We start from the raw sequence: 26,059 nt of genomic DNA, 5'->3' as shown, positions 1-26,059 counted from the left end.
ACTAACACCACTCCTTAAACAACAGACTAAACTTCTTGCCCTGCTGAGCTGTCACACCACTCTACAGAGACTACACTGAGATTCTGCTTACAAAAAATACTGCATACCCCAATAATAATAATAATTGCACAGGAGAACAAACAGCGGACAGAAGAAAATTACTTTGCGTAAGCTTTTTTCCAAGGAACAACAACAGCAGCCAAATTGCACTCATTGTTATATAGCCAGGCCAACAATTCCAAACACTGTCTCTTATTACAGACCCATCATTGGTCAGCGGTTCCCACTCGCTGTGAACAGTATCACTGACTGAATTAGAAGGGAAGCAGCTCACAGACTCTCAGTGGAGAACAGGACTAGCACCACGGACAGCGGTTTTGATAAAATACACATTCATGGTGTGGAACATGCTGTGTCTTGCAGGACATTTATTATCTCAGGATAAACCCCTTGAAATGTATCATTTTGTTTTTAAGGGGGTCCCAAACAAACACTCAGAAATGGAAACCAGAACGGTACAAGAAACAATATTATATATAACACCACAAACAAACAACAAACTAGATAACAAAACAGAAAAGAACAAAATAAGAGAGTTACTACCTTGGACTAGACACAATCAGTAGAAAAGAAAAATGATCAATTTATAGATAAAAGAATAGTGATAGCATTACTGAAAATATGAAGGCAGTCTGTTTTAAGATGAGAAAATAAAACATATTTAATAATTACATACCCCCCCCCCCCCCACACACACACACACCATCAGTAGTATTTCCTTCCTTTTTTTAGTTTAGTTTAGTTTTCTTTTACCCTGCCCTCAAAGTTCACCTTCATTACTAAAAGGATGGCAGTCTGATCCTTGAGAACTAATGAATTCAGACTTATCCACAGAAATGGCTGATTCAGCTTTGGCAGTTGGAAACAACAATAACAAAGGATACCCTTGGGCTTTTGTGTACACGGACATTGTCGCTAAAGCACCGGTCCAAAGCATAGAACAAGGGGAAACAAATATCTTGCACACAATGACCCATTCAAATGGCATGTTATCAATTATGTTTATCAGAAGACCAGTGTCATTCTGTGTTTATGAATGCATGTCATTTTGAAAGATCTTGCGGAAGGTCTTTTTAAAGTTTCACCCCCTGCAACAACTAAATTTCATTTTAATAATGGAATGAATCAAAATAACTTACTGGAAAGACTGTCATCTCACAGCAACAATAACATAAATTAAGAAAAACAAAAGATGAGAATCTATTACTGTGACTGGTGTGGCACTGCATGCATTAGTAAGTGTTCTAAGTATTCATTTTTGGAATACTTTTTAGAAGTGTGCCTTTTATTATGCATTATAGGTAGTAATAATTAACATGCAATTAAAAAGCACTTGGCTTGTGTACTGCACAATGTTTTAGCAACAAAATGAAAAACTATATACTTTGTGAAGTGTATAGGAAAAACTGTGCTGTCGAAAGGCGCTTTCTACAGCCAGTGTATGGTTTGTCCACTCTGGGATACTGTAGAAACATGGTGGTTCAACATGACTGATCTCAAATCTGACCTGCAGAGGTTGTAGCTAATTCTAAGCTAATGAAAACACAATGACTCCTACATTCAGGTGATTATACACTCATTAACCTATACATATTATATTATATTTCTGCCAGTATATCCTCAAATGTTTCACACTGGACCTTTAAATGTGTATGGATTTTTTCTTATAGTTGCATTGCAGATCAGACAGCTATGTGTTTTCCTTTGTTTTCCATGGGGTGAAATATTTTCTCCTAATGAAGTGTCAAGCTTTGTAACCCCTCTTTATTTACTTCAAGTTAACCTCTTAACGCATTTTCCTACATCTGCCTGATCTCAAAAGCATGATTTGCAATATGACCTTTATGGCCCTGTAGTGGGCAGAGCTGGAAAAAAAGAGTCAAATAATTATGACATTTTTGTCAAAACTGTATCTGAAAGTAAACCATGCTGATCACCCTTGGTTGCCCTCGCTACATTTTGAGAGGCAACACTTTGTCACATCCTTTACAGTATCCTAATTAAGGGGAAATGAATTATCTCTATATGCATTAACTGTCAGTGTAAATTTACAAAAGCTTTTACACAAGTTTACACAAGAAAACCTGCAAAAAAATGCCATTCAACTCTGATTAATGACTTGAGAATGAATGCTATAGTAAGGAGCCATCTCAGGCACTTTGTTATTTTTTGAGTTTACCTCTGGTAAAGTAAATACCTCACAAGCAATTGATAAACTTCAATTAAGAGAGATTAACATGGAAGTACAAAGCCTCTGCATTACTTGTGCTTTCATTTTAACAGTCTTTTAAATAAAGAGGATTAAAATAGCAATAAAAGAAAACCATGGCTCTGCATTAACTAGGAGTGATTAAGTAGTCATACAGAAAAAAAGACGAAAAGAGAGGGAGGACGTAGAGACAGAGAAACAAAAACATTCAAGACAGCCACTGATTTATTAAAATGTCAGCAATGAGTCAATAAATGGCACCACATTTCAGTGTGACACGCTCTCCGTTTACAAAAAAAACAGAACACCTTGAAGTATATTTTTCAGCCAAAGCCCTTAATCAAACAATGGTGATCTCCCTTCCCTTTGTTCTAGTGGTCCCCAACCTAAGGTAAAAAGATTAGAGCAAAGGTCTGGAGCACTGCCAACTTGCTGCAAGGGATATAATTAGCCTCAGGGGTCTTTTTTGGACCTGAACCCCTCCATTCCCCTCCTTCATGACTAATTCACAAGACCTTGATTCTCCTTTGGCATCTGAGGGTAAGCCTGCAAGCCATGCAAACGCTCAGATGCGTAAAATTCACCATGAATTTTCTTCTCAGAGCTTTTTAATGACAGGACTTCATTATTGTTTTAAAACGTTGATGTGCTTACTGTTTTCCTGTTTGATTGCATCTTGCTGCTCTTGCAGTTGAAATAAATGAAAGCAAAACAAAGGTTTTTGCCACTTATTACGCATTTTCTTGCGGGTTGGCAGTTCACGGAAGGTCTCAGAGGAGCTGTTTGGCTCTCAAGGACACACTGCAAATCATTATGAAGAAAAGCAGAAAAATGGAAAACACACAGAGCTGTATCTGTTCTTTGGCAGTGATAAAGGTCTTTCTCTATGTGTTTGTAAATATTTATGTTATGTTACTTCCTAGCCCATCAAAGTCAAGAGGAAAGAAGTTCCTCTGATATGGCACATGGAGGAGTTTGGGCTGATATTGAGTTATGAAAGATGGAGGGGAGAGTTTTAGATTTATTCTGCTGTCAGCTCGGAGACGGGAGGCTGTGTGTGTGTGTGCACTGGTGGATGTATGTGTGTGTGTGTGTAAGCACTTGTGTATATGCCTATGTATTCCTGTGTGCGTGTGTGTGCATAGGTGTGTGGGGCCGTAGCTGTCTTCCAAGTCGATAGACACACTCTGTCACCACTGGCAAGTAATTGACAGCTTGGAGTTTGCAGTGACACAGGCCTTGCATATATTTCCTCCATTACCTTGTGTGTATGTGTGTGTATGTGTCAGCCTGGAGTTCTCCCTGGCAGTGCATTCAGGAGTCAGCTAGCTCGGCAGGGGATTAAACAAACACCTTCTATTCAGGCTTATGGAGAAGAATGATAAACTCTCTCACCCTCAATCAGCCAAATAGGTAATAAAGGCTTCCCCTTTCTCATTGCTGATTAGTGGTTTAAATACACTAGGGCCAACTACTGCACTTCCCGCTGCTGTACATTGCTTGCAATCCAAATTCAAGCATTTGCAAATAATTTGTTTCTTTATTTTAATTACTCTGAGTAGTCAGTGTAGGGTTTGCCAAATCAGGAAAGCACGGTGTCAAGGGGATTAAAAGAAAAACTAAGAATTATTTGCATCTGCTGTGTATGGCAGCTGTTCACTCCTACATTGGACTATCAAATGAAATGTCTGTTTCATACGTATGAAAACTCTCAAGGACATTATGAAGGCTTTGGAGCCTAAAATGTCCTTAATTGAATGCAGTTTAATGGCTGAATTGATCAAATTCATTGTCAGCGACCTTGTGTAAGAATACACATCTTGAATTGTCAGTGACTCTTTTTTCCCTACTTGACACTGCAATCAAATGGCAGGTTTCTGTGAAAAGCAGTATGTCACAGCAGCCAAACTTTGAAGGATGTGAACAAGAAGAGAAAGAAGGCCAGTAGTAGAAAGGAGGAAAGTGCTGTTGCAACAGACATTTTTAGCTCGCTGTAGAAGTATCCATAATTATTCACTCATATCCATTTGCAGGGGGCTTGGCAGCCAGAGAAACGTTATGCCGCAATTTGTCTTCCCCTCTCTCTTTTTCTCCTGCTGCCTTCTCCCCTACAAATCGTTAGTTTCACTTTTCATTAGGCTGGATCAATAAGGCGGATCAGTCGCTCGTGGCGAGGATACTGCATGGCAGACACCACTCTCTCTCTAAACTCTTTCTTCTCCTCATTCCTTTTCCCTTGTTCTCTTTTGCTCTGTCATTGTCTCTCACTATATCTTTACAGAAATCTTCCAGAGAGGAAGGTTGTGGGGCGGGGGTGGTAGACAGGAAGCAGCGGGAAGCTTGAAGGGCCCGAGAAAGAGACGCTATCCAGCGATTGCACCAGTGCTACTCAATAAGGCTGAAATGGCAACGCTGAAAGATAACCCAATAAAGTTTAATTAAGAACCAGTAACCTCTCAAGCTTTACAGTAATAATGGAAATGGAGGCTGCATGCAGGGGAAGGAAATTAAAGTGCAAATGTAAGGGTCTGTAAAAGTTTAGTCATATTGACACTGTGTGCCAAATGGGAAACATTAGCATTGATTTAATTCCTTTCTGATGGTTTTAACACAAAATATGTCTTTTGTTCTCGCAATTTGCTGCCGACACTTTATCATGTTTCAAAACTGCAGCGTGAATATCTGTTTTTGTGTGTGTACTGGTGAAGTAAAAAAGGATGGATACTTTTATTGTTGTGAAGAACCACTTTCATTAGGGCACCTTGAGCTGTGGTAGTACTTCTGTGCACTCTTTAGGCTCAAGAGTGTCGAATTGAGTTGAATATTTGGGATGATGCATATAAGCTATTTGTCCTGTTCTTCCTCAGAACACCTGAACGTTGATCTGTGTACCAAACAAAAGCAGAACGCCGCTTTTGTTTGTTCTAATGAAAGATCATATATTACGCACATAGCCAAGAGAACAATAAAGGTGAAGTCATGTGGTTTCAATGTTGACTTTGTCATCAAACTAGCATGAAAAACAAATGAGTGTGAGAAGCCAGTGATGCCTGTTCCATGAGCTGCTTTGCACCTCAGCATTTGGAGGTAGTTGGCTAGTACAGCGATGTTGTTTGGAGTGTGTGTGTGTTTAATTCGGACTCACCGAGCACAGTGAGACGGGCAGGACGAGACCTCATGGCAGCCTGGACAGCCTGGCACTCAAACACAGCGTCATCCATCAGCTCGGCACGCTGAATTTGCAAATGATGTTCTCCTGAACCGTGGTCGCCAGTCACTGTGTAACGAGGATAGCCTGCAGCGCAAACACATTTGTTCGTTTTAATCACCTTCTAAATCAAAATACTGCTCATTTGTCAACTACAAGAAGGTACATTTGATATTTTGAAGCTTTGCATACTTACAGAAACAAGAAAAAACAACAAAACATACAAACAAGCTAGCAGCAGATGTGAGTATTATAGATTATAGATGAGTAAAGCTTTTAATTGTTCATCTGCTAATTTACTCACAATGCATTGTCACACAAGGTTAAAACATGAATTGTATACATGTTTTTATGGTACTCCTGGCAATGTTAATGAGCTGTTGTGAAGGTTACTGCATTCTGGAGAATGATGTTTTACTGCAACCGTAAACAGGAACAGCAAGAGTTTGAGTTGTTTCAGCATTGCTTTGTGAAATGATTTATAGTTTAATAATGCAAGAAAGCAGAGCAATATCCAAGAGACCTGGGCGTTTTACACAAGTCAAGCGAGATGGTTTTAAAGATATCCCCTTAACTATTATCGAAATATGCAATGCAAGTTTGTGGTGGAGTGCATCCCTCCACTGGGGCAAATAAGCAAGAAGAAGAATGTGTTTGACTGGGAAGCTTTATGGGGTATTTCTTATGCCTTCTTATTGAAATTGCTCGTCTCTGAAAATCCCTTTTCTTTCTCTCTCACTCCATCTTTCTAATTATTAGGGATACAGTATGTGGATTGAAATGAGAATGTCTGTTCATAAAACCTGCACTGCAAAAAATCTAAAGAATTTCAGGCAAAGAATTGCTTTTTCCTCCAGTGGTCCTTAAGTAATTGATCAATGATGAAAGTGAATATTGGAGAATTTTACAGCAGAACAAGGCTGGACTTTTAACAAATAACTTTGTCTTTTAAAAACAGAAAACTACACACTCCAGATTCACACACTTGTTTTTTTCTTTTTGAAAAGCCTATCATTACCCATCCAACAGTCGGGTTATGGCCAACAAATGTTGGGGTGTAAAACACTGATTTCTCAGCTAGCCAATGACTCATGTTCACTTCAGAGATCCCACGTCTCCCACTGTAAAGGTTTTACAGGCTGGTTATATGTTTTAGCCCCAAAAGAGAACATAACAGACAGGGCAGCCTTTTAACAGCGGTCAAGTCCTTAAATTTGTCTGCAGAAACCCATCGTATCATAAGTCCAATTACTGACTGTTGCTCCATTGAATTCAGTTGCCTTTAATAGAGCATGAAGTGGGCCTCATTTTATGCTGGTGGTGTGAGTTTCAACTGATTAAGCCGTCCTCCTACGTGTAGCCTTTAATCTTAAGGGTCTATACAGTAGGAGGATGAAGTAAAAAATAACACCTAACATAAACATTACAGCTGGGGAGAAAATAAAGAGTAGAGGAAGGCAAAATATGTGGCAAGCTAACTAAAAAGTCAGCAAAGATGGAAGCCGCACCAGTGGATGTTTTGTGGGAAAACTAGTCACACAGGTGATAAAATGTCAAAATTTCCCATTACGTGCTACAATGAATCCCATACCGAGGGATAGCAGGACTTCAGAAAAAACACTGTAAATGTAACAGGGTTAATAGAGACCTGATCACAACTAAAAGCTCCCATTAATAATATTAATAACGGTTGACTGAAAATGAGATTTCTGCTTGTTCATGCTCAGAACGATGCTTAAATAGAGAACCCACCATTATGTGCTCAAGGTCACCCAGGGAACCATTTTGCTTCAATTTTATGTTCATTGATGAGATTCAAAGCAATAATGCCATTGCGGATCACAAGGGTAATGATCATTGCACATTCTGAAGGATGTGACCTTGAGCTGACTCCAGTCCACCTACTGTAGGGACTGCCTATTGTACCAACCACAGAAACTGCACTTACTTCAAATGCACTTGTGTTTTTCTTGTCTTCATGTAGAAAGGTATAAGCCATGAAAATTTCTGTTACACAAACAGATGATCCGGCCAATTACCTCATCTGTGCCTCTGGCAAACGAAGAATAATTTTGCTGTGTGAGGATATGGCTTTGTTCCAGTTTCATCTCTGTGCATTAGATGGGTCCAAAAGGAAAAGCAATTTGCATTTGTGGCAGGCAGTAAATGATAAGAATATTATGATCTAATTTCCAAAGAACAGAAATGTTTTTGCCTCCTTATAAGCACCTTGATCATGCATTTTGTCAATATGACCAACATTATAATGGCGCAGATGAAGACTGATCACCACTGCACATGTGATGTGTAAGACACAATGTGTTACCTAAAGCAAACAATGTAAAATAGGCCCATTAAGGAGTAATGAATCCATCAGGGGGGAAATGGATTTGTCTTGAGGCTGGATCAATGGTCCACGTGCATGTGTGTGTGCATATAAGTATACAGAGACTTTAGGCGTGGGCTAGTGATTTATAGCATTCACCTAGAACATGTTTCACACACTGTAAGCACCAGGGGATGGAAAAAGGTTAGCTGAAGCTGTGAACAGGTGACTGGCATACAATTTGCTCTCATGAGAGGCAAGAGTGACACATGCTTGCTAACCGTTCTCCTCTGTTGCATTTCTTCTCAAGAGCTCATTCTCCTATATCCTTTATACACAGTGCATAATATATACAAACACTTCTCTCTCCATCTTTACTGTGTGTGCACCAGGAGAATTCACTTATAGCTGCTTTGTCTGCTTTCACCATCATCATGCATAGCAGATACGTTCTCTGTCATGCATATTCATGACATCAATTGGTATGTTCTGAGCGGTTGTGGGGCTACTTTACTTTTCTTTAATTAGAGTGGAAAAGCATGACACAAAAGGGAATGAATAGGAAATTCAGGGACAGATAGGAATCATTGGCTTTTGTGCAGTGATTTCTTGCACTGAATGGTGAAAGAGTTCTCTCGGTTTAATCACCACTCCTGTGAATGGAAACAGGTCCCAGGCGGAGCACAACGTTGCCGATGCAGCTTCTTTCTATGAATAGACGAGCAAACCTATATTATTGAAATGCTCCATGCAACATTTGATTCGTCATACTTTTTATGTATACAGCTGCCACTTTCCTTTCATTGTGTACATCTTGCAGTGGATGTACCATCACTCTTTTACTGTGCATTGCTTGTTTACGTAGGCAGGAGTGATAAAAAGGACAGCTGTGGAGCGCTTTATTTTGAAAAAGTGTCATCCCTCTCAATAGAAGGCACTCAGCCCCTGTCTGTATCATACAGTTGATTCTACCTATCTACTCCAGGCAGGCAGCTATTCCCCTTCATGCAAAACTCATTTTGCAATTTTAAAACGGTTTAAGAGAGAAAGATCACTACATGTTGGGCTTGACTACAGCCAAAGAAGAGGAAAATAATGGTTGTTAGAGAAGGGCAAATATTACAGTATTTTGTCCATGACTGTTAAACTATTCACTGAAACAGTGAACAAGGTTGATTTTCTGTTCTTCCCTTGAGTTTTTTGAACCAGAGTATTCTCGGTTCTATTCCTTCCTGTGTCTTTGGCCATTTTTGAAATGAGATTTCATCTTGATTGTCTTGTCTTGTTAAATCAATAAATATAGAAGAGCATAACAACAAACTCTACATCTCTGCTCCACTCTGACCCAGAATAAAATTGTGCACTCTCCTTCCACTCTCTCATTCTATCTCTAGCAATCATAAGTACTCTCCTTCTCTGCCTCCTCTTCCTCCAAAGGGGACTCGAAGATTGCAGGACCATTGTTTACTGCAACCCCTCAGCCTCCCCTGGGCCTGATAAGAACCTGAAGAGGGAATAGGGTGGCTTTATAGGGGCTCTGTCAGCCGCTGAGGTTTAATTACAGACCAAAACGGCGACAGGGAAGGCCTCTAAGAGCGTTTGCTAAAGGTCAGAGGGTAGAAGACTCCCAATCTCAAGTGAAATACATATTTAATCGTTTCTGATCATGAGAGACTTTGGTGTTTCAAAAATGGCTGCAGCTGAATATTTTGTCAATGTGCCTTGAATTGCAATTATTTCAATTTCTCATTGGTCACACAGAGGTGGTGTGTAAGACAACTTAGAAAGCTCTCAAATAAAGAATGTGCCCTAGAGTCATGTATCTTGCTTTGAGTGCTTGTGTACACATTCAAATGGATCTCTGTTTTGGAAGAATTTCAGTAAATGATGCAGGCGTACTAAGCTTTTATGGATGTTCTCATTCAATAGCTTAGTGATTCCAATGTTGTAAATGTTTATTTAGGGGAGTGATATGTTTCCTTGAAATTCATCAAAGTCATGAATATACATGACGCCTTGATTGGTGGAACAACAGGCTACTAAATGACAGTGCAGTAGTCACTTTTACTCCAAATTAAACAATTAAGGCAATTATACATGAGGTGCAGTGTAATTAGAGGACGCCAGTTACTCTTCAAAAAGCCATTTAGCAGCCTGAAGCACCAGAGAAAGACCAGTGCCACTATTGATTTCACATTTTATTTGGGTTTTTCTGCTCCTCTAGCAAACAGGGTATGAGAGATTTAGGTTTGCACCACAAAGACAGAAATGTATTTTTGATTCTATCTGGTCATGTTGAGTGATTAAATTTTTGTAACCCTCATAATATAATACTTTTTTTGTAACACAATATTATGAGATCTCTGCTATTTGTCTGTGGAAGGATATGTTTGGCAGAAGGTAGGATGTTGACATGTGGGGGCTTTAGATGATAAAAGAGCGTCCATTTGACAGTTCATCAGAGAGTGTTAATTAATAAGGGAAACGGAGGTTGAAGGAGAATTGCAGGGTGACACGCTCAAGGGAATAAATGTCATTCCTTACCAGAGAGGTCTCTGCCAACGCCCAGTGCCAGGCCATCTTTGATCCACAGGACAACACCATGGTAACCGGGGATGGTGCATGGTAGTGTCACAGGCTGGCCCGCCACTACCACCAGGTCCTGTGGCTGCTGGGAAAACATGGCCTCTGCCCCTTCAGAAAAAATGAAGAAGAGAAAGATTAGGCCTGACTCATTTATATGATTGTGTTATTTTATTTTAATCAGCAGAAGAAGGCATTGAAAATTCAAGATCAAAGAGGAGTGTAAGTGTGGTATTAAAAACACCTGCTTTCAGTGTTTCAAGTGCTGAATGAAGGGAAAATGAAGAGAAGTGCACCATATGCCCATTTCCCCCAATTTCACTCAAATCTCTTGTCAAAGTCATGTTGAAAGAACCCTAAAAGGTGATATACAAATGTGGCACATTCTTTTACAATTCATGATACGGAGACAAGATATAGTACACGCATCAGAGGTGTCAGGGCTGCACCAGGACGGAAGCGCAGGCTAAGAGACAGCCGTCACAGCTCAGCTTGGTTCATTTATGAAGGATGTCACCGTACAGATGGGCTGGGCTCGTACACACACACAGACACACACCACAGCAGATAACACGATCTTGTCTGCCAACGCTGCTCTAGTGGCATACATTAACTCGAGCTCACACCCATGTATTCCAACTGTGCAACTGCTATTAGCTGCACTCCTCTACCGCGTGTTCAGGCGTAAAGTGGTGTGCAGTGAACTCCATTAGAGGCAGAGGGTGTGTTAACAGTGGCGGTGGAGAGGGGGGTTAGTGTTGTGGATCAGAGTGGAGGGTACAGAGTGGTACTGATGTGTAGTTAGAAACACTGGCAGGCTGCCTATCAACTAAAGCCTACACACACTCACACACATACACACACTGACATCCATTCGCACAGACACAGTCTGATTTGAGAGCACGAACTGCAGCAAAGGTTTAAAAGTGTCACTTCCTCTCTCACACTTTAGTGAGACAGTTTTGTTCCCAGCTTTTTTCTTATTTTCAAACTTCTCAGTTCAATTGCTTGGCTCAGAATGTGTACCCTTTCCTCCAACCACTCAATATCCTTCTTTATCTTTTGTCTGTGTAGTAGCACATACACAGGCACACATACAAACAGAAGCATGTACTCCTCTTATGCTGAACTGGGCACACACAAAATGTCTAACTTAATAACATGCAAATAAAAATCTGATAGAAGAACAACATTTTGTGAATTAAAATAAGACAGCAAAGAACGAGAAAGTGTGTTTTCATCTTACAACGTCTTTGTATCACATTGTAGCTACTGTTTTTTGTGTGCTCAGTTTTATATTCAAAGGAAACTACTTATTCTATTGCAGGCAAGGAAATTGATTAGCTTTGTTGTACGATTTCAAAGCACATCAAAGAAAAGATTGTTGTCATACAAGAAACTGATTTTAATTTAGTTGGAAAATGCCATTAGAATCCCCACAAGTCATTTCTCAGTCTCGAACTAAATTTCAACGTGATGGATAGCTTGTTAAAGATGTAAGCAGAAGTTTTCATAATGATTCATGCACTCTCTTCCCTGCATACACTACATAAATACACAACCCTGTATACTGCCTCATTTTAATATAGATCTATTACTAAATATCAGAAAAGAACATGCTGTACTTCAAAGCATATAATGGGCTTTTCATCATCTTGAGACTTGAGTACTCTCCCTGGCTAACGAAGACCTTCATAAATGTACATGCACATTGTGGGTGATTCGGGCTAGATGAGACTTTATTTCACTATATATTGCCCTTCAAACCTAGACAGCTTTGTTCAGTCCCGATTGTTCCTACACGTGGAGCTTATCTCTGCTGCTACCCAGTCAGCAGCGCGCTAACATACAGCATAGACAGCTCCTCAACAGATCTCTTGGCATGTTCCGGAAAAACACTGTAAACGCCAGGGAATCTTGTATCTGCTCAGTCATGGCTGATATTATCAAACAGTTGAGCCTGTGCTGTAATTGATTTGACATTGGAGGGATCTCTCTGTTGGTAGCACACATGCCTACATTTTTCCTCCAACTCACTCCCTGTTCTTCTTCTCTGGACCCTTCGTGCCTTATGTGTCATCAAGAAGAAAATAGATCAGAGATTAATTTTCAGATGTAGACCACTGCCATCATGCTCACCAGGCAGAGCAGCACAGTATCCACTTCATAACAGCATTCAATTAGGTGAAAATCATTCTTAGCTGTTTAAAATGTTGTTGTATATTGTCTGCACAGTGACTGCATGATTTTAGCAGACAATTTGTAGTAAGAGCTCATGCTAATATTGTGTCACACGTTGCCCTGAAACTGTTGTAAACAAATATTAGACGACAGCCCCCTCACAAATATTAATTAACTGAATCGCACACACGTCTCTCACACAAATACACACATGTGAGCCATTACTTGTAGCTTTGCTTAAACTTGAGATGCATGACTTAAAGAGCCACTTCACTGATTTTGCAAATCAAGATCAGTTTACCCGTCACAGGGAGTACTACTCAGCTTGTGAAGACAGTTGTATAATGTCTATTTAAATAACCTGTCAAGATTTAAAATTTGTTTAAAATTCAAATGTTTTAAACTGGAGGTGTGGAGTTTAAAAGAAAAACAATTACCTTGCGGGGGGGGGTCTAACACATGAAGTCGCATTATGGGAATTGTAGGATCAGCAGCTTTGGATCTTGACCCATCCCACACTGGGGGACAAACGTTGGCCCCTGACTTAACGGCTGCTACAAGTGGCAAGGTTTCTATATAGCATAAAAACAACATTTACCACCAACATAATTTAGACTGAGCGCACCAAAACTGGGCTGCCAATGAAGAACACATGGTTTAATGCTCGGAATCCAGAGTATCTTAAATGTAACTTGCTCGTCTTGAATTGGGACTTGACACTTATTATGTTAAGCAAGTACTGTTAAAGCACATTTTCCTAAAAGTTTGTACTCTGCTGTCATTCCAAGATTGATGTCCTAGAAAAGGCTATTAAAATACACCAGTGACAGAAAGAATCAAAGACTTAACTGACACCAGCTTGTACTTGTCACTTGAGCAGTTAAAAAGTGACCTCCTTCATTCAATTTAAAGCCTGGCTGAGTCTTGCAACAAATGTGTCTTCATGGGGACACAGCAGTAAAGAAAAAGGGTGGTGTTTGAGAAGGCTGGGGTTTACATCAAGGTGGCTACATTCATTCATCCATCCCCTCTGCACCAAATAAATCTCTGTCACATCTGCCAGATTTACCCTTCACTGGGCATCATAGCGTTGGCAAAAAATGTGTCCCTCCCTAATCCACCTCTTCTTTATTCTCTGCCAGGCATGTCATGCAACAGAGTGAAGGCAACCCCTTTCCCCTCTCTTATTCATGAAAAATATTTTCATAACTAAAATGCCCAATTAAGAATTAAGCACCTCACTTTAGACTTCACTTCACTTGACAGTAATATGAGGGGAGGAGGGTGACTGTGCTGAGGCGCCCGCAGAGCTGGAGATCCATGTTAATAACACTTTATTAAGCATCCTAATGGGGTTTACTGGAGAGCTTGGTAAAACATAAATAATACAATGAAAAACAGTCTAGACATGCCAATTTGCTGTGAGACAAATGGGCCTTGACTTCAGGGGTAAGGTTCTGTAAATGTGTGGGTGCACAGAGCAGAAACAGATACCTTTTGTCTGTCGCTAGAGACAACAGACAGCCCCGTGGGTTTTTCTCACTCAGCAACAGCCAAACCTGTACTATGAATAGAACTTAAAAAAAATGTTAACTACTTCGTTTGTGTTTTCGTATATTGTCTGGAAAGATTAGTGACAGTAGCAGTTTTTCTTCGGCGCTTTGGATTTGCTAAATTGAGCATTGAGCTTCTTTCATAAGAGTTTATTCATCCATCATCTAATAGCCACCTTTCCTTAAAGACACACTGCAGATTTCGAAATGTAATCACAGACTTTAAATGTTAGATGGAAAGTGAAACTGCATGTGCTATCTTAGAATATCAGTCAGTTCAAACATGATGTGGTGAACAACAACATTTCAGTAATTGACGTACGAAGAGGTCCGTCACACAACATATCCCAAAGACTTTAACAAAACCTTAACACACACTTCTGCTGGTCATAAAACAAAGCTCAGACTATTGCAGAGAAAATAAAATAAGAAAATAAAGGAGGAATGTTTCCTACATTCCAATATCCATATATTTTTATTCCTTAAATATTCCAGTAACTAAATGACAGTGGCGAACCCCCTGACAAATGTCTCTGAATTACCCCTTACTGGATATATTTATGTGCATCAGATTCATGCTGGGTTTGATTGAATGACCTGAATTTAGAAAGGTGAAGCCAGAGATCTTTGATAAGGACTGCCCAGTTATTTGAAATGGTGGAAAAAAGGCAATAAAGACTGTGCACAGAGCCACATTCATAATGTGGACCGGCACTTTGCATCGCCTAATGTTGTCATTTCACTTCAGATAATTTGTTTACCATTGGACCGCTCCTGCATTTCCACACACTCCAGCGCTATTTTCCCCTCAGTGCTAACTGCCCCCAATTTCATCGCTCTTTGCCAATCAGGCCTGGAAATTACCGTTACGGACACACATCCAGCCCACTTCAGAGAAATAATCAGCATGCTGTCTCCTATGCGGCCACATAGCACCAAAGCTTAGCCCAGGATCATTATCAAAAACTATTGCCCCTCTGGCCTGGGTATTTTATACCAGCAATTTAGAAACCCAGGAAGGCGTCAGAATATGGAAGAGTGGGTGAGTTAGTTATATGTGTTGTAGTTTGGCAGCCAATGAGCACAATTTATTTTTCATGACATTTCTCCTGGTAGTTTTCTGTGGCATGTAATTGTGTGTGTGTGTGTGTGTGTGTGTGTGTGTGTGTGTGTGTGTGTGTGTGTGGGTGTGTGTGTGTGTGTGTGTTATTTTAATCTTTTTCTAATCTACTGGTAGCCTACCCATAGGTGACAGGGGCTAGACGCTTTTGATAAAAGTGAGAGTTAACAGACAAAAAGTTATACATCCTATTGCAACAACCACCAGGACATAAGTCGAAGGAAAAATATCATCCACTCTCCCGACAGGGGCCCCTACTGGTCAATTAGTTTAAACCATAAAGAGAAGATGCAGCCCACAGCTGAAAAGTAAATTTTCTAAGCACATGACCAGACTTTCTTTTTTTCCCCTAAACTTTCCAAAGCTCTGTAATTTATTACTTCATGCTTGTAAAAGGACTCCAGTTGTGTCTTCAATTCTGGCCTGTAGTACAATATAAACACAAATATCCTGCAATGCAGATCTAAATAATTTCTCCCAACTGGAACTCCAACTCCCCTGAGGAAGCGACACACATTTTTGTCCTTCGTCACCAGATGCTGATTAGTCATAAGCCCCCAACTCCAGCATGCATTCTCTCATTCTCACCATAGGTCTAATGGCCATGATTTGTGCACTTTAATTATCTGCAGCATAATCATTAAGTTGACATTGTCAGTGAAGCGTGCTGTTGTGGGATTCATCAATCCATCTGAAGGATATAAACCACAAAAGAATCATTTCTATCTTGCCTGTGGTTACATGACTCCCATCCATAATTTGTAAAAGTCAGTTTCAGATTGGTGATAAATGCATTCTGTAAATGTCTGAAAAGGATGCATGCCAAATTACAGAGGTGTTAAAGCAAATTACTGCAAATGTGTGACAGAAACTTGGCAAGAAAACAGCTAACTAATTACCAGCCATAGCTGGCACTGAAAGTCACGCTTCGATCAACTATGTTTTATAATCTAATTTATTCACAATATAAACTCAGAAGCAATGGGTCACCACATAAGTCACCTGATAATTCTGATTAGCTGCGATTGATTTACTGCTTGTATGAGTTTAATAAGGCAATTAGAGAGCCATTTTCTTGATATTTTGCACTTTGAACTTATTAAAACGTTGACCTGGCACATTTCTAATAACACTTGTTCAGTACAAAATAAATACAGATGCATGACACAGAGCCAGTGCACTACACACACACATACACTATGGAACTAGAAAGACTACGTCACAGCATGCAAATCTGATCCATAATCTGGTACAGCATGTAGCTACAAAGAAACAGTAATGGACTTTATCATTAGGTAAAGGTCTGCTATTAACTAAGTTTCGAAAGGCCCTGTAAAACGCTTCATAAACCTACGGTTATGACTTCTGATTGGCTAGTGTTTGTTGCCTTCAGTGGTTTGGTTGGTCATGTTAGGGGTTGGCATTGGGTAGGGTTAGCGGGGCCGGTCTTCCTATTAAACAAAAATAAGGATTGTACATCCATGGTTGTCAACAAACAGCTCAGTGTTCTGCAGACCAATGATAAAAGTAAGAAGCAGGAGGAAACCAGAATGTTTTTAGCAAAACTGCCAAAGGAAAACTCTTTTTCACAACTGCTACTGACAACACTAACATTACAGAAGAGCAGCAAGAAGACACTGCTTCTGCTAACACTAGTATTATATGGCAGTTATACAGTATAGCATAGCTATACAAGACAGATACAGAGGACCTGAAGCTTTCGGTAAAGGGTGCAGTTAGATCCTTTCCCACATATATCTGAGATGCTTGATTACATAAGGAGAATATCCTTGACATCTATCCAACTTTGAGCGCACTCTCAGACTTCTTCTCCCTGTACCTGTGACAGTGGCTTCAGGTGAGAGAAATTTCTCATCACACTGAACTCATTAAAATGAATCTCACATCAACAATGTCACAGACAGGCTGTCTGCACTTGCTATTCTTTCCATCGAGCATGAAGTAACCGGATATGGAGTTAGTGATGGCAAGATGTGCTGAAGCCAAGGCTCACAGGTCAAATTGTAGTATGGCCGTCTAAACTGAGCCTCCCAGCCATACACAGTAGAGCCTCATGGTGTATGATGATCCACAACTTTGAAGAGATCCATCACTGTTCTGATTACTCTAGATGCAACAATACAGCAGCAGCCCACAATTATCTTCATATGTTTCCCACCCACTAAAGCTGAGTTAATTAGGGAGAGAAAGCAAGACAAACCAAACAATAATAATTGAAAAAAACATTCAAGGTTTCTCGAAGAGAAAGACCCAAAGACAAAGAGAAAACATTTTTACAGTATTATGCTTATTTTTGTGTCTTCATAATTGACCTCTCTTTGTAAAGTACAGTCTTCACGTGGATCATTTTGTTTGTGAAAATAAACTTTTACAATGGATGAATTTGTTTAACTGTGAAGACTGGTGAAGAGAAGAAGTTACAAGGAGGTCATTCTTAGACAAATAATGATTAAAAAAGGAGGAGAACAAGGGATGAGGAGGGCCCAATGCCTGTGTTTGCCTTAGGCCCCAAAATGACTAAATCCACCCATGCAAAGAAAGTCGGTCTACACCCACATACAATGCACCGAAGAAGTACAACAACTTTTTATACAGTCAAGTCATCCTGACAGAAATTCCCTTCAGTGTGTTCTGAAAAGTGGAAATTACATAAGAACGAGAAGAATGTCTACCTTCAGAGAGAGAAGTAACAGAAGGAATGGCAAGGCCTTCATTGTGGGTCTGCTCTGGGTGGTACATAGTATTCATTGTAATAACGGTAATTTCTTTTCTCATCACACGTAGGAATTTGACATTTTGCAACTTGCTTTCACCAAGGTTTCAACACAAATGCTGATTTCTCAGAGCAGCTACACTTTTGTTACATGGGCTACTTCATTAATATAAAAATGTAATCCCTCAGACGCAGCTGGTGATGTTACAACAATAGTTATAAATATGAATATTTCATAAAGCTCTATCAAGCCCATTAGAGGAGGCAAGTATTAATATCAATCTGTCTTCCTCATCAGAATGTTGAAATCCTTTTTTCCAGCCTGTCCACTTGTAAAACAAACACTGCATGCAGACTGATAATACGCCAAGCCTATCTGTGCTGTGATGGCTGCCATTATGAGTAAAATTTGTCTGTGGGAATGCAAATTCATGAAGCAGGGAAGATAAACATCAGTGCTGCCGGAAGACGTTGTTTTATGCCCTCTCTCACACTGTGCATTAGTGGAGCATGACAGTTGCCAAGGCATAATCAAGACAGATCGCCTCCGATGATGACTTCTAAAAATTACAAATGGCAACAGCGGGAAGGCCTTGGAGGCACTCGCTTTATCATCAGCTACACGGCCAGAAGAAGTGAGATTTCATGGACATCAGAAACTGGAGTATCAGGGGCCACAAACGGTTTATTAAATCTCTCGAGGCTCCATCTTTTCTGGCAGTTCGCATACAGTTGGGTCCAAAGGTCATCAAGGCATCATGAGCCGTGGAATGGATTCTTACCCTCCGCCAAAATCCAGAGCAGTAAACAAACAAATCTGTTTTAACATCTCCTGTGATGGATAAGGAGAAAGTGCTTTAATGAAGTGTAAAGGTCTTCAAGGTTGTCAGCCTCTAAGCAGTCCAAGTAGTGTGAAATCAAACAATACACACAAAGCAGTCTACTTACTGTATGTATGTAAGCTTTGTTCTGGAAGCACAAGACCACGTCTGACCACTGATTGTAATTACTGTTATAAAGCAGCAACTCCTGTGGGTTGGTTTCCAAGGTAACTACAGTTCAAAGAGAACGGTTCAAATACTCTAGTTAGCATAAATGCGACTGAACACCACATAACCCTCCTCCCCTGGCTGGTATTGATTAAAAAAGTGTGGGGAAATGGAGCAACTCGCTTTGGAAACTGGACTACTTTTTTAGCGTATACTTTTGCATAATGGGAAGCAGGGACATAAAAGAGATGCAAATGAGTGAGGGAGATGGAGCAGAGAAGAAGTTAGGGAGTTCAGATAGGGCCTGATTGAATAGGATGGGTCCCTTCTGTTTCTCTACTCCATCATTGCATCCTTTCTTTGTCAACTCTCGCCACTTCATCGCCTCCTGCCCCTCTGTTGTAGGCGCTATTTGTTTGAATGTTTGTTTTCAGAGCTCAAGGCCAGCCTTGTTATTGTCTCTTTGCTGACACATGAACACTTAAGTGTTTACTGGGTCAATGGATGTCAAGACACTTGAAGATTTGCAAATGGAATATGTTTGTGCAGGGGAGGGACCTTGAAGGGTGTTCAAAGTGAGCCTGCATTGGGATTGATAATGTTCATTAAGGAATGATGAGCATTTGAAACAGACTCAGGTGGTTGATTTGATAGATGTGGTGTAGAGAGGGCCTTAGTCCAATAGGGCATATCATATATTTTGAGGGAGAGTCCCATTTTTCTATTACATGATATGTCACAGGCACAGAAAGCCACATTAAGCTGCCTTTTGTCCAGCCATAACTCATATTTTGTAGGGCTGACAAGATAAAAGTGCACCTGGACTTTCAAGACTTGGAGCATTTTTTTGTCCCTTTGAGTGAGATTAAATCAAGAGATAGATCAAAGCCCTGGGAAAATAAAGCCAAAGGGGATGTATCTGTGTGTCGGGAAGGTTTAGGAAAGGTGTCCAATTCACATAAAGGTTTTAAAAAGTCAAAGAAGTTGCTAACAAATCTTCCTGTTTAAAAAAGAAAATTGGTTTTGGCAGATCAGATTTGTAGCCATTCGTTATACAATCCCAAGTTTTCAGTATAATATATTTGAATATCTCTTAAATAATTGTTTAGTGTAAATAAGCATACAGACATTTTGTCATATCTAGGTTACATTAGATTTGAAAAAAGAAAAAATTGAAATTGGAAATTACACAACCCATGAAACTAAGGGGCGAGAGGTTCCCTAAATAAGCAACCCCCTAAACAAGCCAAGATGAGGTTATCCTGGTACAACAGTGATGGCTCTTAGAGTTGTTTACTGTTTTCTGCGTTCCACTAAAATGGATGTCATATCTGTCAAGGTTTCTCTTGCAAAGATATGTTGTATTTTTTCTCTCTCTATTCACCTTAAGCTGTGGAACACAAACACTGACTTTTTGTTTTTAATGAGGAAATATGTGGCTACATAAGACGGAATGTTAAGTCTGCACTGTTGCAGGATGAACAAAGGTAAAGAATGAGTATGAGATGTGGGGAGAAATACAGGCTCAGCTAGTCTTGATTCACATGTTTTAAGACCAGATAGATAGATAGATAGATAGATAGATAGATAGATAGATAGATAGATAGATAGATAGATAGATAGATAGATAGATAGATAGATAGATAGATAGATAGATAAATAAACTGTCAAATTCCCCTCTGAGATTCTTTAATTCAACATTGAACATTTCCCATTTCCTGTTGACTTGAATGGATTAGAGAAAGAAGAATGGTAGAATGATACAGAAAGAAGGGTGGGAGTCTTGCAACTACCATTTCTCGAGGGACACAGCAGTTAATGCTCACATTTCTTCAGTTGAGATGGATTTATAATTATCCACTGCCGGTGATTAATGGTCTTATAATTATCTGCAATGAAGAATATCAACATAGACTCATGTGGGTTCACTCGCAACCGAAGTCTATGGTAATAATGAAAACGCAACGATGATGAGGAGATAAGTGATGTGTTAATGACAGCAAGTAACAATGCTTATACTAAACAGACCATTTTTACAAACATTGTTGCCTTGGCTTAAAAACACTCTTCTGTAGACACAGCCATAACACCCTGCCTATTTAAGAAAATAACTAACATAGGCTAACTAATGTGACTTTTTCTTTCCTGAAAGATTCTATTTGTTTTATCCTGATTTTTAGCATTCGCCAAAAAGAAACTAAAACGGTCTTCCGGAAAAAGGAATGCTGCCTCATTAAAAGAGATGCTCTCACTGAGCTTTCTCTGACTCATAAAATCCCCATTCGACACCCTCCAGACAGTGGAGACATCCATTTTCCTCTCATCGTCTTCAACTATTTGCTTCCCTTGGAGACAGCCTCGTCTCATTCTTCTTCACTGGCTGCTGTGACATTGAAAGAGACCCCTAATCAAAACATTTGTCTTTCTTTCAGCCTGCGCTCAGACCGGTGAATGAGAGCTGACACCAGAGGGAGATGTATTTGTCCCAATCAGGGCCTCATCTCTGTGTCACCACCGGGCGAGTGTTTTATCTCGACAGGGCACTGATGAATCCGCCACTTAGCCTTGATTTGGAGGAGCGGCTCGCCACTGCCAAAGTGCCAGGTTAAATCACAACGTCAGCGGCTCAGCCATGGCCATTACAGGCAGCATGTTCTGCCTTTACCATAAATGCTCATAAATGTTGCAGTAATGATCCCTGCCTTCGCTTTTGTCAAGTGAGCTGTAATTACAATTCTGTGGTGTATTGAATGGGAATTCATTTTCTTTTCTTGTTTTCATATTTATGTTTGTGGGTGTCTCATGTAAGTGTCTGCTTTTATCCGCAGACAGTGAAAGGTGATGGCTTAACAGCATTTCTTACCACCAAAGAAATGGTGTTAAGCCGTAGTCGTGCAACCACACTTCAAATTCTTAATAAATCTCTTAGCTCAAAGCTCTAATGCATTTGTCACATGTGCTGCTTAATTGAAAAAACATATTGTAACAAGCTATATGTCAGATATGCCACCACACCACTTAAGACAGCTTACTGAGATAGTTATCAGCTCAGGCGAAGGCTACTGATCTTTTGTGTCATTTTCAAAGGGAAGTGTTTCAAAGGAAGGGCTCAGATTCTGGACCTTGGCATCCATATTTTCTCCTTACACTTCCGTTATGCCTGCCTTGTTCAAATTTCAATACAACTAGACACTAACAAATCTCAGTTATGACTTTCTGATAGATCACCGTCACCACCTGTCTAACAATAATGGGGAAGCCTCCCATTAGAGAGTATTTAACTTAACCCCTGTCTGGTTAGCAGGTTGTAAGCTGTCAGGAGGTCTACATATAAACGCAGGTGATGAGGATGAGTGTAATACAATTTGGATTTAACCAAATGCATGTCCATCGCTGCAAGCACTATCTGCTACATTAGTGAAAAAAAGACCTTTTGGAAAAGTGGAGAAAGCGTGTGTGTGTGTGTGTGTGTGTGTGTGTGTGTATGCGTGTGTGTGTGTGTGTGTGTGAGGAGAGAGATGAGAGGCAGGCTCCTGCTAGCTACAGTACCTGTCAGACAGAGCGGAATGCTGTTACAAGACAAGGAAAGGAGGCTTTATCAAGGTGTGCAGGATACCACTGACATGAGATAAGAGGCCTGAGTCGGAACTACATTATGCCACACCTTCGCTAAGAGGACTCTGTCAAGACAGGAGTAAAGAGATCCGTTTCAGTGGGGGAGCCACCATAATACTTGACTGCAGAAAGCCATTACCTTTCAAGTATACACTCTACCTTTAAGTGCATATAAGGCAATAAGCAGACACTCTATCCTGTAATTTCATTTGGATTCCCAAAGCCTTTCTTTGAAATCTACCCTTAAATGGACAAAAAACATTATTTCCAGAAAGCTGTAGGCAATGTCTTTATAGTACCAAAAAAAGGGGGGAAAGCTGTAGTGTTCAGCTTTTATAAGGTGTGGTTTACGGTGAGAACTCCAGACTAGATGATTGTCTACAAAGTCTGTAAGTCACCTATGGCACTTGAGTTAGGAGCTCAACTGCGTGTCCTAGAGCGTCCTCTACCAGTCTATGTGGTTCTTCAGTAATAGATCACCAAGCCCTGAATTGGACCACAAACCATCTCCCCTCGGACTTGCTTTCACACTGTCACCTCGTACACAACCTCCTCCCCATGAAAATCTCTCAATCAAAGCTTCATTTGCATTTCAAAGTAGCACTTTACAGCCATGGAGAGGACATAAAATCACACCTGCCTTCAAATAAATAAATGGGAATTCAAAATGGTGTAAAAATTGATATAAAAGCAAGAGCTGGCAGAAAACTAAGCTTGTCATATTTTATGTCATTTACAGTACATTAGCAAATGCCATAAAAGTGCACAGCTGTGCAAGATGCAGTAGTCGTAGGATTTAGGGGACTTAAGGCAGTAATATAAATGGGAGGGCAATGATAAAAAAAGGTTTGCCAGAAACACTGTGGGCAAAAAGCCTAAAAACTAATTGAAAATTCTCCCTTTTACTTTTGCCATTTCCTCTTTGGAGTCATGCAATATTCCAAACAGATCCATTTGTGCTGTTTATCAAACTTTGCTTAAATGGAAATAAATACACCTGACTCAAGATGAGACTTTTTTTTCCTCAAGTAGAAGGACCCTTACCTTAGTCAAGCATATTTTTATGAAATTGTATGCTTTTAACAGACACCATAAATCTCCCTCTATGCAAATAAAAAGAAAGATTCATAAACCAAAATATAAAACATTTTCAAAGATGGCAAGGAATATTTCATTCCAAAAGCACTTCTATTAGAGAAGTTCAACTGAGAAATAATCCAAATTCCCTCGACTTGATTGGTGCCCAGCACAACCAGCGACAGCCTAACCAGACTGTCAGGATCGCTACTATTGGCCCCTTGTTGGGAATCAGTAAGCGAACACAGAAACCATAGTCTTCAGTGGATCACAGGAGTGGTTTGATGCTGAGGCTGAGGTACCTCTCATCTTAGGTTACTGTCTCTCAGTGCCCCTGGCCTCCCCCGGGGCACTTCACCACATCCAACTCAGCATCCTGGTTACTAGACTGTGAAGCCTCAAAAAAGCCTTTTTTCAAGACTACTCCTCTCCTTTTTTCCACACCTCTTGAACTTTCTTTTGCCGACAGCATTGCCTAGGGCCATAATTCAGGTCCCCATAGAGAAACAGCTTTGAACCCCCACACTCCTCCCATTGCTACTTCTAAACCCTCACCCAACATTGTCTCTGCCTTTTACTTTTTCCCATTTTTGTAATTTAATATCAATGTTGCTTATGACAACTTAAGGTAAAACACGTCGAGAAATGCAGTTGAAAAAGAAAATCAACAAGGCGCTCTCACTCCTCACAACTTTGCCTCCTCCACACCTTTTCACTCAGCTGGTTGTCGATTTGACTAATGACTCTGACAAGGTTTTACAACGGGGTGCTCCCACCAATAAGTGTTTACAGAGGAGGCTGAGATGCTTAAGACTGGAGGTCAGACATTATTAAGTCACTTTTTTAAAAACCTGTAGAGTTCACTAACTGACTCCTACTGGCTCAACAAGCAATGATGAAGTGTGTGACTGGATAGTTCCTTTCACACTTGTAAATGTATCTCATTAACATTAGAGGGAAAAGTCAGGTTACTGTCAATGCCTCTTACTCACAATTTAGCTCTACTAGAAAAAGGCACAGCATAAAAAAAGGGACAGATAAAGAAGACTGAATGATGATGGGTTTTAGAGCGGGGAAACATCCTTGACTGCCTTTGCCTTATTGAGAGCTCATCGGGGGTATAGACCGTTACAGTCAGAATGCCAAGCATGGAAAGCAGTCATAAAAACTATGCCATCTAGTGTAGAGCTCTCTCCGGGGACCAGCTATACCTCATTATATCAAACGATCTTCCATTTAAACTTGTTCATAATCCAGGGTAGGTCCTCACTACCTCTCCACTTAGTGTGCGTGGCTATTGGGTTGTGGAGGCATATCTTAAACCTCTCTAAGTGGTGATGACATGGGTTCTAAACCAATTAAAGGCCCTCTCAACAAGAAGCAGCCATGGTTCCCTCCAGTTTTTACTGGCCACTTACAGGCTCTTCTGCACTTGCTTTTTGCCTGGTCACTGAACTGGCTCTGTGACTCCAGCACTCATGTAGTTACCCTTGGCTATTACCTTTGGCTGCCATTGCCTAGTTTGTCAGAGCCTTTGTCCCACTGCTGGGCATGATGCCAGCTGCAAGCTGGAAAATTGTGTGAGGCTCTCGCACAAACACGGCAAGCATATGAACGTTATCAGGTACACACAAACATACACGCATATAAATATGGACGTGCCCACATATATAAATGGAGTGCGGTTTTTGTAGACGCTAATGGAGATAATGTTGCACTATTGAAGGTTAGGTCAGTGGAGATTAGAGTGGCTGCCCCGTACTGACAGTCTGACCTTTTAGTAAGCTAGTTCTCACAGTGTGACTTCTCTCTCTGTTGCCTTGCATGATCTCCGTGGCAGTGCCTTACTTACACAGCCCAGATCCTTGTACTCTATGAAAGCAATCATTAGAAATATGATCTAATAGCCAGTCTCTTGGCTTAAAAAAAGTCAGCAACATTCATACTAGAATTTCCATCCGGATATTTCTTGGATAATCAGAAAGCACCATCATGGGAGGATGGAGGACAGGAATTATGATATCTCAAATTGAATCTACACAGATACCTTAAAAGGTACCTTGCTGCTGTTAGAAAAGGGCTCTATGGCGGCGCCTAGATAGCTCAGTGGGTAGAGTTGGTGACCCATGTACCGAGGCTGAGTCCTTGCTGCAGCAGCCCAGGGCTCGAATCCGACCCGTGGCTTTTTGCTGTGTGTCATCCCCTCTCTCTCTGCCCCCCCCTCCTGTCCATCCTCAGCTGTCACTATAATAAAGGCAATAAAAGCCCAAAAAATATACTTTAAAAAAAAGAAAAGGGCTATACATTGACAGTGGCATAGTGAGGTTGAAAGTACATCTCAGTTAGTGAGTTTGTTGCAATCAGTTGGAGTGTGTTGGACTGGCAATGTGACATGATGCCCTTT

The 26,059-nt window shown here is 40.4% G+C and overlaps 1 protein-coding gene across 10 annotated transcripts in view; it reads right to left on the bottom strand.

Annotated features, from left to right (window-relative positions):
• kirrel3b (kirre like nephrin family adhesion molecule 3b) overlaps positions 1–26,059 on the bottom strand; it is a 154,407-nt gene that overhangs the window by 49,751 nt on the left and 78,597 nt on the right. For all 10 annotated transcript variants that reach the window (XM_051398183.1, XM_051398184.1, XM_051398190.1 and 7 more), the window contains exons 3-4: positions 10,348–10,497; positions 5,415–5,564 (exon numbers count right to left, since the gene is read on the bottom strand). In XM_051398183.1, coding sequence (XP_051254143.1) covers positions 5,415–5,564; positions 10,348–10,497 — 300 coding nt within the window. The remainder of the gene's footprint in view (positions 1–5,414; positions 5,565–10,347; positions 10,498–26,059) is intronic.

The sequence above is a fragment of the Dicentrarchus labrax genome, unplaced genomic scaffold (genome assembly GCF_905237075.1).
Source record: "Dicentrarchus labrax unplaced genomic scaffold, dlabrax2021, whole genome shotgun sequence".
NCBI lineage: Eukaryota > Metazoa > Chordata > Actinopteri > Moronidae > Dicentrarchus > Dicentrarchus labrax.
The sequence above is the reverse complement of the archived record's forward strand: the minus strand, read 5'-3'. Positions and strand labels throughout refer to the sequence as shown.